The 19,093-nt window shown below is 37.5% G+C and overlaps 1 protein-coding gene across 2 annotated transcripts in view; it reads left to right on the top strand.

Annotated features, from left to right (window-relative positions):
* Positions 1-19,093, top strand: part of INTU (inturned planar cell polarity protein) — a gene marked incomplete at both ends in the record, with an annotated part of 80,041 nt that overhangs the window by 19,236 nt on the left and 41,712 nt on the right. For both annotated transcript variants that reach the window (XM_079712816.1, XM_079712815.1), the window contains 2 exons: positions 3,929-4,467; positions 15,168-15,253. In XM_079712816.1, coding sequence (XP_079568942.1) covers positions 3,929-4,467; positions 15,168-15,253 — 625 coding nt within the window. The remainder of the gene's footprint in view (positions 1-3,928; positions 4,468-15,167; positions 15,254-19,093) is intronic.

Below are 19,093 nucleotides of genomic sequence, written 5' to 3'. Positions count from 1 at the left end.
AACCACTGCGCCACCAGGGAAGCCCCTGGCCTCTTATCTTGAATCTTGTCCACCTCAATTCCTTCTTCTATTGTCCTGTCAAAGTAGATCTATTCAGGGATTTCTAACATGTAAACCCCTCTACCTAAAACTCTTCATTGATGCTCTCTTACCTACACAACAAAACCCAAACCCTTTGCCAGGGTCCAAAAGGGCTTGCAAAATTACAACTTGCAAAATTAGACTTCTCCTCTCATTCCCCACCTCACCACCTCCACTCTGGCAACCGCAGACGAGCTTTAGTTATCCACATAGGCCATGGGGACTACCCCTCAAGGCCTTTGCTTGTGCTGGTACTTCTGCTTGGGATTCTCTTCTTGTCTTCCCCCTCAGCTCCCCAAGCCCTCCTCCCCAGACAGTTGTTGCTTTAAAACTCACCTCTGGGGTCTCCTCTGCCAGAAGTCCCCCTTGACCTCATCCTCAACCCCAGGCTAAGCTGGATGACCTCTCTTTTGCACCTACCATGTGTATTGTCATGAATTCCTTCTCAGTTTCTCTTCCCCACTAGACAAGGGAAGGAACTGAGGTTTTCATCTTTGTAATTCCAGTACTGTCCACCATGCCTGGCACTGTTTATTTGTTCCACAACTGAATGCCACCCCCTGTGGCACCTCCACCTGCAGGAATCTTTAAATCATAACCAAAAAGTGGTTTTGCATTCATATTTTAGAGAATAAGTGACTTCCCTGGTGGTCCAGTGGTTAAGACTCTGCACTTCCACTGCAGGGGGCCCCGGTATGATCCCGGGAGCTAAGATCCTGTGTGCCACACCACACTGCCCAAAAAAAAAAAAAGTATAAATTCCAAATTTTAGAGAATTAGGTGAACCATCTTCATGTTTAGCAGAGAGGGAAAAATGTTTCTTTGGTGTCACATATCTCTCATACAAACGACAGACCAGATTAAAAGGGTGAGATTATAAAGCAAGTAAATTTCATTCATTTTCTAATTAATATATATCTTCATAAGTAATTGTGTTTAATTATGGTATTTTCATTCTGCCATTTTATTTTATTTTTAATTAATTAATTAATTAATCTTTTGGCTGCACCGGGTCTTAGTTGTGGCAGGCGGGAATTTTTGTTGCGATGTGCAGGCTCTTCCTTGTACTACGTGGGCTTCTCTCTAGTTGTAGCATGCGGGCTCCAGAGCATGTGGGCTCTGTAGTTGTGGTACACAGTCTCTCTAGTTGTGGCGTGTGGGCTTAGTTGCCCTGTGGCATGTGGGATCTTAGTTCCCCGACCAGGAATCAAACCAGCGTCCCCTGCATTACAAGACGGATTCTTTTTTTTTTATTATTATTACATATTTATTGGAGTATAATTGCTCTACAATGGTGTGTTAGTTTCTGTTTTATAACAAAGTGAATCAGTTATACATATACATATGTTCCCATATCTCTTCCCTCTTGCATCTCCCTCCCTCCCACCCTCCCTATCCCACCCCTCCAGGTGGTCACAAAGCACAAAGCTGATCTCCCTGTGCTATGCAGCTGCTTCCCACTAGCTATCTACCTTACGTTTGGTAGTGTATATATGTCCATGCCACTCTCTCGCTTTGTCACAGCTTACCCTCCCCCCCCCATATCCTCAAGTCCATTCTCTAGTAGGTCTGTGTCTTTATTCCTGTCTTACCCCTAGTTTCTTCGTGACATTTTCTTTTTTTTTTTCTTAAATTCCATATATATGTGTTAGCATATGGTATTTGTCTTTCTCTTTCTGACTTACTTCACTCTGTATGACAGACTCTAGGTCTATCCACCTCATTACAAATAGCTCAATTTCGTTTCTTTTTATGACTGAGTAATATTCCATTGTATATATGTGCCACATCTTCTTTATCCATTCATCCGATGATGGACACTTAGGTTGTTTCCATCTCCGGGCTATTGTAAATAGGGCTGCAATGAACATTTTGGTACATGACTCTTTTTGAATTATAGTTTTCTCAGGGTATATGCCCAGTAGTGGGATTGCTGGGTCATATGGTAGTTCTATTTTTAGTTTTTTAAGGAACCTCCATACTGTTCTCCATAGTGGCTGTACCAATTCACATTCCCACCAGCAGTGCAACAGTGTTCCCTTTTCTCCATACCCTCTCCAGCATTTATTGTTTGTTAATTTTTTGTTGATGGCCATTCTGACTGGTGTGAGATGATATCTCATTGTAGTTTTGATTTGCATTTCTCTAATGATTAATGATGTTGAGCATTCTTTCATGTGTTTGTTGGCAGTCCGTATATCTTCTTTGGAGAAATATCTATTTAGGTCTTCTGCCCATTTTTGGATTGGGTTGTTAGTTTTTTTGTTATTGAGCTGCATGAGCTGCTTATAAATTTTGGAGATTAATCCTTTGTCAGTTGCTTCATGTGCAAATATTTTCTCCCATTCTGAGGGTTGTACAAGATGGATTCTTAATCACTGGACCACCAGGGAAGTCCCTGTGCCATTTTAAATTATGGTACATTGTTATCTAAATTTTTTATGGTGGGGACACAGTTATTTAGACTCATCAGAGTAAAACTACAGAGATATTAAATACTGATTTCTGCAGATACAGACAGATATAGTCAAAACAACTGATATGGTAAATAATCCACAGTAAGTAGTGCTAAGTGCCTAAAATGATTCCACACACTGGGAACCAGCAAGTGCCAAAGAAATGTTAGTTTTGATATCTGGAGATAGTTATGCCTTTTTTTTTTTAACCATTCATATATAGTTGAAAATTCTATGTTAATTACCAACTACAGACCAGCGTAGTGGTTAGTTTCTGATTAATAGAATAGTGCATTTTTTGGATGAATTTTCACAGTATTTAGAAAGAGACACTTGACTTTTAAGTTAAAAAGAACCAGGTTTGCTAATAAACACTGCAGAAAACAGATGTCTTCTAACTGATTGAATGATTAGAACACAAATTATATCGTGCCAGGATATTACAGCTCATGTTTCTGAAAAGTCTCTCCACATGTTAGTTTTTCCACTGTAACCAGTTTTGCTTTAAAGAATAGCAGTTTGAAAGGTAAACTGTTCGTAACATTGAACAGGGTAGAGTTTGTGGTTAGGTCTGTTACCCTAAGATGGGTATTTTTGTTTTTTAATGCTCTTTGAATCATTTTAATAAAAATAATTTTGTGTTTTTCAATGGCCTACTTCCCAGTTAAAAGTTTTTTATAATCACATGATGAATCATGTAATGTGTGGTTTACTTTTCTTACTACAATTATTCATTAAAAGGAATTTTATGAAATTATAGGCTACAGAAGTGATTATTATTAACTGTGATTACAAGCTATTTGTTTTCAGCAAAGATTTTAGTTCGTGGTGGGTGAATGTTCCTTTTTTGAAAACTTATTATATAAACAAAGTCTTTTAATACTGGTAGGCTTTCACTTTTGTTTTAACATGTCAGCCATGCTGAATAATTTCTTTGCACATAGGATATTTTTATGTGCAACTTCTGAATGTCTCACATCTGTGTATATAATTGTATAATCAACTACTAATGTAAATCATTGTCCAGTGAAATTGTCTAAAGTGAACAGTAACCACACAGTGACTGAATTAAATTTAAAAAACAAAATAGAACCTTAGATTCTAGAAGGGGGCCATCTCTTTTTTAATTTTTCTTTTCTATCACTATGCCATTTTGATTCCATCTCCTCCAGCCCCAGTTCTTCAAGGCTCTACAAAAAGCATTCTACGGGAAATAATGTTGATGCTCACAATAAATTAGAATCAGTGAGGAGACTCTGAAATAATCAAAGAACTTTCACCCGTCCCATCTCCCCGCACCTCAACCCCTACCCTCACCTGCCTGCCGGAAAGGCATAACTGTTTTTCCCATGTTTGACTGCGATTTAGATTATCTTTTCTCTTTTTCACAGTGACCTGGAGCCTGAATGGCTGGACAGTGTGCAGAAGAATGGAGAGCTATTTTATTTGGAGTTGAGTGAGGATGAAGAAGAAAGCCTTCTTCCTGAGACACCTACTGTGAACCATGTCAGGTTCAGCGAAAACGAGATTATTATTGAAGAGGATGATTACAAAGAAGGAAAAAAGTATGAACCCAAACTCAAGCGGTTTACCAAGATTTTAAAAAGTAAAAAACTTTTACCCAAGCGCTATAATAAAAAAAATAGCAATGCCAGTGGGCCAGTATCCATTCTAAAGCATCAGTCCAATCAGAAAACAGGAGTTGTTGTCCAACAGCGGTACAAAGATGTGAACGTTTACGTGAACCCCAAAAAGCTAACTGTCACAAAAGCCAAAGAACAGCTCAAGCTTCTGGAAGTACTGATTGGGATTATCCATCAGACCAAGTGGAGCTGGAGAAGAAGTGGAAAACAGGGCAGTGGAGAGAAGCTTGTGGTCCATGGCCTGCTGCCAGGAGGATCTGCTATGAAGAGTGGTCAGATATTAATTGGTAAGTCCTGCTGGTCCTTGTTTGCAGGGTTAATGGTTGATGATGCTTTGTGAGGAAAGTGATCAAAACAGAATTATACCCTGTGTCTCAACCAATTAAGGACTGCCTGATGATATTTGGGACAGTAGTGAAATTGGAAGGATTGTGTACTGCAATGCACAGCATTCTTAAGACAAGCACTTTAGTGCATTGAATACACATGTGTGCCTTGTTAGGCCAGGGAACAGCTTAACTAATTTTCAAGTTTTTATATAATTTTATTTCATCTTGGTTTTCTTTGCTGACAAGAAAAAGAAAAGTTGACTGTACAGTGATAATTTAGGTTTGAATGACCTATATCCAATAACATGATACAAAAATATATAATTTATGAATAAAAATATTTTAAAATTGTATGCTTGCACTTAAGTGCCCCGAGTTCTTGGAGTAGTTTTAAACTGTTTCCTATGGCATATATAGCAACATTGGTGTTATACATAAATTTCCTTTTAAGGGTGCTTGTCATAAAATATCCCACCAATTTTGAGGGGAAAATAAGAAATCCACAAGTTATTCTGAATATATGTTAAGATGAGCATTTTGTGTTGCTGATACATTTTAAGCTGTTGGGTATGTTTGAGTTAGTAGCAAAGATAGATTAGTTACCTAGAGATAGATTAGTTACCCAGAGATAGGTTAGTTACCCAGAGATAGATTCATTACCCAGAGATAGATTCATTACCCAGAGATAGGTTAGTTACCCAGAGATAGGTTAGTTACCTAGAGATAGACTAGTTACCCAGAGATAGACTAGTTACCTAGAGATAGACTAGTTACCCACAGATAGATTAGTTACCCAGAGATAGATTCATTACCCAGAGATAGATTCGTTACCCAGAGATAGGTTAGTTACCCAGAGATAGGTTAGTTACCTAGAGATAGACTAGTTACCCAGAGATAGACTAGTTACCTAGAGATAGACTAGTTACCCACAGATAGACTAGTTACCTAGAGATAGACTAGTTACCCACAGATGGATTAGTTACCCAGAGATAGGTTAGTTACCTAGAGATAGACTAGTTATCTAGAGATAGATTATTTACCTAAAGATAGATTAGTTAAAGATGAGGATATGTTGTTAACAAAACTTACAGGTAGTAACAGTTCTCCAAGCTGATGGTCTTAAGTTGACCCAACCTGAGAGATTTTGGTAAAGGAACTTCTATAGATTCTTTAGAAACATTTCAAAATATTTCTTTAAGTCCAAATTTTTTGTTTGTTCATTGATTCATTAGATAATTTTTTGAGCACCTGCTAAATGCCAGGAGCACGAAGATTACTCTAATGATCCAGTTACTCCTCCTAAGGAGCTCATGCTGTAGTGGAGCTCACGTAGGGTCAGAAATAAGCAGACAGTTTCCCACAGTGTGATAAGTGCCATGATAAGGGTTTGCAGGGAGGAACCCTGTAGGAAGGGCATCTGTGCAAAGCATGTATTCCACATGGTTGCAACAAGATCTCCACATTCTCTTCTTACAGTGTGATGTTGATACTCCTCCCATGGAGAGTTATGGTATGTGTGTGTGTCTCTGTGCCCCACTGCCCTGGCCTTGAATCTGGGTGGGTCTGTGACCACAGCTTAATGGGTACTGTACGCACAGATTTAAGGAGTGGGCTTATAAAAGGGGATGCACCTTCTGCCCGTCCCCATTCTGGGAGGAAGGCCAGGCCACATGAAGAGGCCCTGAGTCGTAGCATTCTGGCTGATAGCCCCAGCTGAGGCCCCAGCCACGCTCAGGAACAGCCATCAGACGTGAGTGAAGAAGCCGTCCCGGTAACTCCTGCCCCAACCATCTGGCTGCAGCTACACAAGGAACCCTGAGTGATAACCTCAGCTGAGCCCCATCGACCCCAGAACCGGGAGAGACAATAAATGGTGGTGGTTGTTTCTTTCGTTTTTTTTTTTAATTGAGATATAATTGACGTATTACATTACATTAGTTTCAGGCGTACACCATAATGATTTTATATTGGTTTATCCTCCGAAATGATCACTGCAGTAAGTCTAGTTAACATCCATCTCCACACATAGTTACAAAGGATGGCTGTCGTTTGAAGCTACTGAGTTTTTTGGGTGATTGTTTATGCAGTAATAGGTAACTGGAACAGGAGCTAATGCATACTTAACATTCTCTCAGGTCCTCACCTTCCTTTTTTGTCAAGTTACAGAATTGGACCAAAATATCTCTAAGGTTTGTTCTGTTAGTTCTGTCAAAGGAGACCAGAATTCCTGCTTATGAAATCCGGCCTGGTTGTTGCCCACCACCATAACTGTATGATCCCACATACTGGGAAACCTCGGCTACACATTCTCTTTATACTCACCTGGGGCTTCTGCTTGAAATGCCTATTTGGACCGAGTTATAGACAGATCTCTAAAATTCTTTTTACCCTTTTCTCTTGAAACCTAACAGAGTGGTGGTTATGACCAATGAGCCTCCTATTCCATATTTCCTTTCCCCTGATACTCCAGTCTGCTGAACCTTCTAGGAATGGCAGTTACCTCTGGCCGTGATCTTTGCACCACTGTATGGGAGGAAAGAGAATGAACCAGAGAGAGGAAAACTACCAGGGTGGTCCTACTGTTTATCGTTAAAATAATTTAAAGATACACAAGATGCTAGTAGTCTACCTTTTAACCTGAGTGAGGTAACATGGATGCGTTCACTTTGTGATAATTCATTGCATTGTACTACAATTTATGCACTTTCCTGCATGTGTATTAAATAGCAATAAAAAGTTAGAAAAATGAGGCTCATGAGTTCAATTTTGTAATAGAAAAGATTATGATTTACTAATAAGTAGAAAAGGAAATTTGTCGGAATAAAATGATTATTTCATCTTTGATGTGTAGCAAAATGGTTGGCTCATAATAAGCCCTCAAAAACATTTACTGAATGAATGAATAAACCATGTGAAAAGAATACATGCAGGGAAAACAATTAGAAGTTAATATCAATACAGCAAAATGCTAATAGTGTTGGATTAGGGTGGGGGCATTATGGATAATTGTTATTTCTACTTTTCTAAGTTTTTAATTTTATGATTATGTTCCATATTTTTTAATTATATAATTTTGGGACTAAAGAATGGATGATTTTTTTTTCAGCATTAATTTTTTAAAAATTCTCTGAGCAGTCACAGGTGTTAAGCTTATAAATAATGAATATTACCTTATGCCCCTTAGAGCAGAGATATAAATCGCTGTTAGGAAAGAGACTTCCTCCTTGAATACTTCATCAAGCAGATGCTCTTGTTTATCAAGATCAGAAATCCTATAACAAGTTGGGTATGTGTTCATACCCATTTGCAAGAATGGACGATTTTAATGTCATGGTGGGTTTGCTAACTGCACAAGGTGCTTCTGTGGTGGTAATTTCTCACTTGCTTCTTTCATAGTGACATTTCACACTGCAGTCACCCCACAGGCAGGAAGATCATGAACGCTTTGTCCTGGTCAGTGCAGTTTGCTGGGGTGGCTTCTGCTGTTGTCTGGCTGGAGGGTGACCCACTGTTGACTGAAGTCCCTTGACCAGCACAGTGAGATGGGTGACTCTTCTTTCCATTTACGACAGCAGAACTCTGTTCTATTCTCATTCTTCTTTGCTGGATTCTTGGGGGTCTTGCTACCTTTTTTGGTGCCATTTTTGCTGTTCCTGCTGCCAAGGGCTTGCATGTTTATTTTTTATATTTCTATTTTTGCGTTTCTGTTAAAGTTTGACAGTTGATAGCTCCTGGACTACCTGTAGCCAGCCACTGACTCAGTTCAGAACAAATAGAAGTTCCCCTTTTATCTACATCCTAGAAACTGCATATCATCTCAGTGATTTATTTTTGTCTTCAAGATTACCCATTTTTTGGTCATTTTAAACTAGATGTTTTTTTAAGGATTGGGAAGGCTTGGGTTAGAAAAATTACACATTGATATTCTTTTTTTTTAATTAATTATTTATTTTGGCTGTGCTGGGTCTTCGTTGCGGCATGCAAACTCTTAGTTGCGGCATGCATGCGACATCTAGTTCCCCAACCAGGGATCGATTTCAGACCCCCCCTGCATTGGGAGCATGGAGTTGTACCCACTGGACCACCAGGAAAGTCCCCACATTAATATTCTAGACACACATACCCCTGGAAACTTTTTCTGATGAAGAATAAACAAAGTTTTTATTTCAAGCTCTTTTTGTGTCAACTTCTAATGTTCTCACCTGTGATCACTAAATAGATTTGTTTTGTATAATATTTGTGCTAAGTTTCTCTTTTAAATTTTAAAAAATTTTGGAAGTATTTTTGGATTTACTTTTAACAATCATTTTAATTGAGGTATGACCCATAATATGCACAAATCTTAAATATATACTCAGTAAATTTTGACATATGTATGTCCCTGTGTAACTACCACCCAGGTCAAGATATAGAATGTTTTTGGTACCCAGAAGGCTCCATGGTACATCCTCCTAGTCAGTACCCCCTCCCAAAGGTAATCTTTTAAAAGTCAGAACTTTTCTATCAACAGAGTTGATTTTGCCTCTTCTTGAACTTCGTGTATATGAAAGTATATTGTGTGTATTCTCTTGTTTCTATTATATTTTCTTTAGTTTATAATCTATGAGAAATATCCATGTTCTCACCATGTAGTATTCCGTTGTATGAATACATACTATTTATTTTTCCATTCCACTGTTGATGGACATTTTGGTTATTTCCAATTAAAATATCTGAAGTGCTCTTTTGAAAAGACAGATTTGATTTTTATGAACACATAACGTATGGTTTTATTCTCTAATATTTTGCAGACTATTACTTGGTATACATTTTTATTTTCTCCTGTAATAGGTATAACATTTTGATATTCTTAATGAAAATAACTCTACTTGTTTGTCTCTCCTCTCGCACGTCATTTTTTCTCCATACTTTTCCCCATGGTACTTGAACCACTAGTAAAGGAAAGACACTGAAGCAGTGTGTTCACTGGAAAGACAGAATTTTAGAGTTTTTAGGCCTTTGTTGAGAGCGTCTGGTTGTTACTTCCCCCTACAGATGAGCACCAAAGGAATCACATGACTTACCTGAGAGCAGACAGCCAGTCAGTGATAAAGCTGAGACCCATGGGTTGTGAGTTACACTCACAGAGCTCTTTCACTTGCCAGGTTGCTCACTTGAATGGGTGGGGAAAGTGCCAAAAGATTTCTCTTTGAAATGAAAATGAAAAGAAATGATTTAATCCTTTCAAAATGTAATTGGGAAATAAGTGTTAAACTACCACAATGTACTGTTTAACCCAGTTAATTCATTCTGAGACATTTGTCCTAAAGAAGTAATCTAAAACATATCTGCAAACCGCAGCCAGCAGATCAAATCAGGCCCACCACCCATTTTTGTACAGTCAGCAAACCAAGAATGGTTTTAACCTTTTTCAATGGTTTTAAAAAAAAATCAAAAGAGCGATATTTTATGACATATGAAAATTATATGAAATTCAGATATCAGTGTTCATAAATAAAATGTTACTGGAACACAGCCACATTCATTTGTTTATTGCTGCTTTCAAGCTACAATGTCAGAGTTGAGGAGTTGCGACAAAGGCCATATGGCCTGCAGAGCCTAAAATATTTACTGATCCGACCCTTTACAGAAAAAGCTTGCTGACCCTAGATGTAAAAACAGGAAAAGCTATGTGCACGAAAGCATTTATTCGAGCATTTTTTAGTAATAATAAAAAGCATGAAAATGTCAAACCAAGGGTCTGGTTATTTAAATTATAATTTAATAAAATTTGTATGTTATTTGACTATTAAAATTGTAATTCTAAAAACTGTATACCGGCATAAAAATTCTTATTACTTGAGAAGTTTAAAAGGAAAAAAATCCTTGATGCCTCATTTGTGTGAACAAAGGTAAAGACTAAAAATAATTTGCAGAAACAGTCATGGCTATAGTTCCATTAATAATTTATAGTTATCAATAATTTTTACAACATTTCTGCAATATTATTTTCTATTTTAATGAGAAATAAAAACCTGACACTAGTTTCTTATCCATCATCTTCAGAGAATGTGATGTTTTACTTAATATTCTGAATGGTAGTTACAGTAGATGAGCTACACTTATTCAAGGAATTCTAAAATGGTAGGTTGGGAGGGACCTTAATTTTCTCTGGTTTAGTGCTTACATGGTATAGTTGAGGGATTGATATTGAAGTTAAAAAAATACAATAATTTTTATTCTCTCAAAACTTAAGAATTTGTCAGTAAATGCATTAACTTGAATGTATAAAATGGCAGTATGTAACTATGTTTCAAAAACCAGATGCTTTCCCCTCTGAAGTCAAATTCAGCTTAATTTAAATGATCTATTTATTTATTTATGTACATTTATTTATTTTTGGCTGTGTTGGTTCTTCGTTGCTGTGTACGGGCTTTCTCTAGTTGCTGTGCGGGGACTTTCTCTAGTTGCCGTGAGCGGGGCCTACTCTTCGTTGCGGCGTGCAGGCTTCTCATTGCAGTGGCTTCTCTTGTTGTGGAGCACAGGCTCTAGGCACACAGGCTTCAGTAGTTGTGGCTCATGGGCTCTAGAGCGCAGGCTCAGTAGTTGTGGCACACGAACTTAGTTGCTCTGTGGCATGTAGGATCTTCCCGGACCAGGGCTCGAACATGTGTCCCCTGCATTGGCAGGCGGATTCTTAACCACTGCGCCACCAGGGAAGTTCCTAAATGATCCATTTAAATGCACAGTCTGATCCCACCCCACTGTCTCACACCTATTTCCCAGTCCTCTTGTATGTAAATACCAGCTTCTAACAAGACTGATTTATTCTTTTTCCAGTGACTGCCAAGTGTACCTTGTATATCCTTCTATTCTTTAGCATTCATGGTCCCTGGCTCTCACTTGGTGCTTAGCCAAAGTTGCTTTGTTCTGTTAAGCGGGTATATTAATTTTGTATTGCTGCTATGACAAAGTACCACAAACTTAGTGATTTAAAGCAGCACAAATATATCATCTTGCAGTTCTGGAGGTCAGAAGTCTAAAATCCATCTTCCTGCACTAAAATCAATGTATCCACAAGGCTGCATTCCTTCTGGAGGCCGCAGGGGAGAACCCCTTTCTTTGGCCAGCTGCTGGAGGCCACCTGCATTCGTTGCCTTGTGGTCCCTTCATCTTCAAAGCCAGCAGCATAGTATCTTCATGTCTCTCTCTGACTGTGGTTTTCCTGCCTCCTTCCTATAAAGACCCTGTGATTACATTGGGCTCATTTGGATAATCTCCCAATCTCAAGATCCTTAACTTAATTACATCTGAAAAGTCTCTTTAGCTATGTAAAGAAACATATTCACAGATTTCAGAGATTAGGATGTGGGCATTTTTGGAGGACAGTTATTCTGCCTACCACAGTGTGTGTGAGTTTTAATTTTTTTCTCTTTGCAGTAGTAATAATATATGCTTATGGTAGACCATTTAGAAAATGTAATTAAACAAAACAAAGAAAAAGCCCAATCAATCACCCAAAGGGATTTACTTAAGCACTTTGATAAACTGATCTCCCCCTTTATGTTTTATTTGATTCTTGAATGAAATCTCTTGATAAACTTGATAAATTTTCCCTCTTACTTCTACCCATCAATAATTCTCAGACTATTTCTTATTTAACGATTCAAATCAATTCATGCAGTTCATTTCCTTTCAGCCTTTGAAATGGGACCCTGCATACTAATGACTCCCATGCACTTGTTGAGAAAGAACTTTCCTGGAGTGCAGGCTGCCCACTGCAGTGATGTGATGTCCAGGAAGCCTGCCATCTCTGAGTCACCTCACAGAGGTGCTCAGAAAAATGTGAGGAAAGCAAGTATCTGGAAAATGAGAAGTGGATGTACCATTTCTTTTATAGAAAGAGACAATTTTCTACTAAACATTTAAAAATATTGTGTATATACTACACTTGTTCTAAAATTTATTTTCATATCTTTTGTGATGATACATGTCTCCTATTTTTAGAGGTTTGTTGGACATGATGCTTTTAGATGATACTTCCTATAACACTCAACTACAGAACTGTATTCATTAGGGTTTGGAGGGGGAAAAAAGAGTCATTTGGGACATTATCCAATGGAGTTTTAGTTTAAAGGAGCAAGGTTTAACTCTTTTCACTATTTAGGTGTCCTGAGGATAGAATAATCTATAGACAGTAGAACTCATGGTTGGTACGGTCCAGAAGGGGTTTTGTTTTATCAATACATCAGTACTTCTATATTGTGTTCACCTCCCTCCCTCCCAATCTCTCTCTCTCTTTCTCTCTCCCTCCCTCCTTTTTAAAAATGTTTATTTATTTATCTATTTATTTGGTTGCACCAGGTCTTAGTTGCAGCAGGTGGGCTCCTTAGTTGTGGCATATGAACTCTTAGTTGCAGCATGCATGTGGGATCTAGTTCCCTGACCAAGGATTGAACCCCGGCCCCCTGCATTGGGAGCGCGGAGTCTTAACCACTGTGCCACCAGGGAAGTCCCCTTCCTTCCTTTTTAAAATCACGATAGCTATAAATAATTTGATATAGTACACTTGTTTAATCTCTTATTTAAAAATAATTAGGGGAGTATGTTGCTTTTTCATTTTTCCAAGTTGAATTGAAGTTGGAAGCTTATTTTAGTTTGCAAGTTCTTACTCTTTTCTTCCAGTTTGATTGAGATATAATTGACATACAGCACTAAGTTTAAGGCGTACAGCATAACGATTTGACTTACATACATCATGAAATGATGACCACAGTAAGTTTAGTGAACCACCATCATCTCATATAGATACAAAATTAGAGAAATAGAAAAAGAAATTTTTCCTTGTGATGAGAACTCAAGATTTACTCTCTTAACACCTTTGTTATATAACAGACAACAGTGTTAATTATATTGATCATGTTGTACATTACATTCCTAGTACTTATTTATCTTATAACTGGAAGTTTGTACCTTTTGACCACCTTCATCCAATTCCCCTCTTCTCTCCTCCCCCACCTCTGGTAACCACAAATCCAATTTCTTTTCTGTGAGTTTGTTTGTTTATTTTGGAAGTATAATTGACCTACCACCCTATGTTAGTTCCTGTTACACAACATAGTGATTCGATATTTCTATACATTTCAAAATTCTTTTAAGAAAAGTTGCCAGGTTGCTCAAAGTGCTGCAACAGCGGACCATCATATAAGGCTTGGTGCCCAAACCTGAGGAACTCTCAACTGAATAGCATCTCTTGAGCATTTGAACCTAGTGTAGGTCATTGCAGGCTTTCAGAGGGCTGGCCTAAGAAACTCATGCTCACTCTGCACTTAACCTCTTTCCCATATGATAGATATCAGGGAGAGCAAGGAATGAAGGGATGGGGGGGTGAGGAATAGCAGTAGCTAAAGTAATGGCAGTTTCACCTGTTCCCCAACCCTCATTCCCACAGGGCATCATGAAAAGGGCCAGGTGACCCCTACACACATAGTGGGTTGCATTAAAGGACAGGAACTTGGAGCTTAGGGAACATAAATCTTTTATAAAGAACAATTATTAACAATAAGATGTTGTTAATATATCTTATACAGTATTTTTTTATTGTTATTATACTGTACATTTGCTCTGGAGGGAGACACTATCTCATCGAAAGCTATTCGCTATACAGACAATCTTGAAAAGATAATCCAGAACACAGACTTTCAGTGCCTTGGCTTTTAAGATATACAAAAATATGAGAGACCAATGGAGAACTGTCTACCAACACTATTTTGGCTATATATATCAATATATATTTATTATCTGTCTTCCCCAAAGAGTATTAAGCTCCATGTGAGTAGAGGTTTTTGTCTGTTTTGTTCAATTCTCTATCTGCAGTGCCTAGAACAGTGCCTGGCATACAGCAGATGCTCAATAAGTATTTGTTGGATAAACTAATGAATGGATGAGTATGAATTATTTAATCAATTTCCTAATGATGGGAATGAGGAGAAAAAAATAACCTTGGTATGTGTATTTCTATTAATATACTCACTGGTGTTTAGATATTACCTTTATGTTGTGAAAGTAAATTTCCATTTTAACACTGATCTTTATTAAAGCCACCTGATTTGATAATATACACATTTAAAGAAAAGCCATGGAAAAGAAGATTTTTTACCGAAACATGCTCTAGGTTTTATTGCGGTTGGGGGCTTTTGAAACAAAGACGTGTGTAGGCACATATCAGTAATAACAGTGAATGCGCAGCATATTGAGTTATGATATACCACATGGATTTAATTAAAATTTCAGCTGAATTTTTTTTACTGTGAGTCTAAGTGGTTAGATTCAATTTTGTTAAGTGCAATATTTGGCTACAAATTTTCCATTTGTCCCTTGGGTTTATGTAATTCCCCCAATTGTATGAAAAAGGAGAATATTCATCTCTTTAAATATTCATAGGTTGTATTAAGTTATGGTGCAATGTTGGGCTGCGTTATAGTTTAAGAAAGAGTGCAGTGGGAGATTAGTTCTGCCACTAATGAGCTTTATAACCTTGAACAAGTCCCTGAACGTCTGTACCACATTTTCCATTGTACTTTGAAGATCAGAATAGATGCTTTTTAATGTTCCAATTCTAGATCTTTTTCAGTTTTGGATACTCACACAACTGTCTTTTATTGTGATTCTGTTTTCAGGTGATGTCCTTGTTGCCGTGAATGATGTAGATGTGACCTCTGAGAACATAGAGAGAGTTCTGTCTTGCATTCCTGGACCTATGCAGGTATGGACATTCTTTTTCTGTGTTTTATGATGAATTACATGAAATAAGTGTTTGTGCTATCTTCTTTTTATGAAATTCTGAAAATAGTCGTGTATAATGGGTGAGTTATACTTACATGCTAGGATATTTTTAAAATTTTAGCTCTTAGAGATTGTTCCAAAAAGAGAGAGAAATATCTACAAGAACAATAATAAAAACATACATAATGACCAACTTGCCATTTTAAGTACCATACCTGCTGATGAAAATCCAATTCCTAGAAAAGCCATTTAAAATAGTCATGGAATTTTCTATTTTCTGACTTAGTAAAGTCATAATTGCTATAAAGTTTTTTATTGTGGTTTTGTTTATTTTAAAAGCTATACTATTTTCTTGATCTTTTTTTTTCTTTTTTGTTATCTAGTTTAGCCTTACTCCTGAGCTTTTAGTTAGCTACTTAATGAATTATTTTTCATTCCTTGTAGGTAAAAATAAATCTCTTTCATAATAAGTTATTTTGATTCTCTGAGCATTGACATATTGTATTACAGATGACATTTTTATGTCATTAGATGTATTTTTTCTTTTTTAGTTTTGTTTTTTTTAATTTAATTTAATTTATTTTTTTATACAGCAGGTTCTTATTAGTCATCAGTTTTATACACATCAGTGTATACATGTCAATCCCAATCTCCCAATTCATCACACCACCAGCACCACCCCCTGCCGCTTTCCCCCCTCGGTGTCCATACATTTATTCTCTACATCTGTGTCTCAACTTCTGCCCTGCAAACTGGTTCATCTGTACCATTTTTCTAGGTTCCACATACGTGCATTAATATACGGTATTTGTTTTTCTCTTTCTGACTTACTTCACTCTGTATGACAGTCTCTAGATCCATCCACAATTAGATGTATTTTTAAAATGCTATACCTCCTGTTTAAGAATGTTCTGCTCTTGTTATCATCAGGAATTGGCTTTCTCTCTTTCAAGGGGTAGGGAGGGTGATATGTTTTAGACAGGTTAGAGACTCCATCAGACAGTGAGAGGATGAAGCAATCTTCAGATTGATCACGATGAAGAACAGAATGCCTGATAAATCAGAATCATATCTGCATCTGATTTGAGATTCTGAAATAATAGGACCCATTATGAAATTTCTTGTTTTCTAAGAAAAAAGACTCCTGTTATGTTCACTTCCTTCTCTTAACACACACACACACACACAGATGCTCTGTAAATTTAGCTATCTTCGGAAATGCAAAATGAAAATGCTAGAATAAGTATGGTAGCCAGTGACTAGCAATGTCTAGGAGTGGATAGAGAGATGGAGATGGAGGTGGGGTGCTGTTTGAAATAATAACAATCAGGCGGACATAGTGCTTCAGTAGGGTGTGCTAGTATCCCCTTTAGTTGCTAGATGAGGGGAGGAATAGGGGTGGGCCAAGGTACTAGGGCACCTTAAGGGGTCCAGACAGCAGCTACTTGCCAGTCAGTAATGAAGAATCACAGTATTTTAATGACTGAAACAGTATCACCCAAGTAAACTGGCTGTGTATCAGCCCTGAGTGAGGGCTCCTCCTTTCTTGCCTATGTCAGTGGCAGGTGTCCTGTCAGTACTACCAAAGTTCAACCACATCTGTTCTGTCTTCAAAAAAAGAATTATGTTTCCAGTGGAGTCACATTATACTTATATTTAATTAACATTTGCAAATTCAGCTATGCACACTTGGCAGAAAAAGAAGAAAAAGAAATAATGATTTAAATATTTTTGGACCAATTTCACCCACCATTTCCATGTCCTCATTAAGCATGAAATAGCAGTGTATCTGCTGTCTGCCTGGTTTGCCTTTACAACTGCATTAAATGTGGTTCTGTGCTTAAACATACACACACACACATACACACACACACACCCCCCTAAATATATGTATTTGTATATATATTTATATTTATTTTATATATATATATGTATATATATATTTTTAACAACATGGCTCTTAAGTGCCAATTCTTACATCTTGTGCCAAAATGAGAAAACAGCAATTTGTTTTAAAGATGGAAGAAAAACTGTTGTGAGTTGGAATTAGCCTATTGAGAGAGTCTGTTGTACTCCAGCACGGCCTTGCCTTCGTACTGCAATTTCAAGGGGATTTTGACTATATACAACTTGAGAATTGGGAAGGGAACTAGTGTTTGTATGTGCCAGCAAGTGTGTCAGTGCTTTGCTAATAGCATTCCCTTTGATAATTTCATTTGTTCCCCATAACAATCTGTAAGAATCTGATAATTTGTATTCCTATTTTATACATGAGAAAAAAAAATCTGAGAGAGAGTTAATGATTTGTCCAAGGGTGCAGAATTAATAACTCAGAGCTAGAACTGAAACTGACTCCAGAGCATGATCCTCCCATTTCACACACAACCTGGGTGGATCTTTGTGTCTGCATCCCCTTGTTCTTGTTGGGCCAGAACTAACTGCAGTGGATTTGTCTCAGAAAAAGCTGTTCTACCTAGTTTGTATCTATGGCATTTGAAACCGTTATGCAAGCAATAAGGGGAGAGGAATGCTGACTTATAAAGAAAACCTTAGCAGACTTAACATTTAAATTTGGAAATAGCCAACAGTAACATTTTAAACTTAGAGTATAAAAATAGCCTGAAAGCCTTCTTGTCATCCAATAGAAGATGCCCTGGAGGAGAGTATAATGTGGTAGAAAGGTCACTGAGAAGGAGGGCAGATATCTATTTTAAACCTCGCTCTGAGCAAGTTTCCAAACTCTTCTGGGTTTCAGTTTCCTCATTTATAATCAGAGGGGATTTGAGAGAATAAATCTCTGAGTCCCATTCCAACTCTACAGTTCTGAGTTTGAATTTTAAATAAGTTCTGTTATAAATAGTTTCAGAACACCAGGATGAAATCCAGAGGCAAAGTCTATATACTCCATGAGGCACAAAGAACCCAAATCATTTCTTTTAAAGCCAGGTTTTAAGATTCTTCAAAACAATTATCTTAGATTCTTCAAAAATGTTAATGTCATGAAAGAAAAAAAAGGCTGGACAACTGTTTTAGACTAAGACAGACTGAACTAACATACAACCAAATGCAGTGACTAATCCTTTATTGATCCTGTAGTGCAGTTAGGAACAGCTGTATTGAGATATTTGGGGAAATTTGAATACAACCTTTACTAGAGAATAGTATTGTGTTTAATATTAAAATTCTTAAGTGTCACAATTGTATTTAGTTTTGTATCCTTAGGAGACATGGACTAAAGTACTTAGCAATGAAGCATTAAAATAGCTGCAAATAATTCTCAGGTAGTTCAGGCAAACATTTTTTTTAAATAGAGGGTGAGGATGGAAGGAGAGCGAGTCACACAAGCGAGAAGAGCGGGAGGCAGCAAATGTGGCAAAATGTTAAAAACTGCTGAAACTGCGTGAGAAATATATGCATAATCGTACACTTGTTGCAACTTTCCTTAGGTTTAACATTTTTTGAATAAAAAGTTGTGGGTTTAAAAAAATGTTTTAAAAATTCAAAATGACAAGAACAAAGGTGCAAGTACTTTTCTAATTACTGACTTTTGTGACCTTGACCTGTTGTCACAGCTCTGTTCACTCATTTATTCCACAAGCACACAATGATGCAGTTATGCCATCCCCTCCCCTGGCTTGATCAGGAAACTTGGGTCCAAACATTGCAGTTGACCGGGATTGATTGCATTAAGCCCTGGGCCATCACCGGGTTTCCTGGAACTCTGGAGGAAACCAACTCCTTTTCTGGGAGATCGGCCTGCAGAACATTCATCTTAGACTCTCATCTTTCAAGTACTTCTTAGGCCTAAGAGAGAGGAGAA

The sequence above is a fragment of the Hyperoodon ampullatus genome (assembly GCF_949752795.1).
Source record: "Hyperoodon ampullatus genome assembly, chromosome: 1".
NCBI lineage: Eukaryota > Metazoa > Chordata > Mammalia > Artiodactyla > Ziphiidae > Hyperoodon > Hyperoodon ampullatus.
Note: the sequence above shows the minus strand (reverse complement) of the source record. Positions and strands in the feature narration are given on the sequence as shown.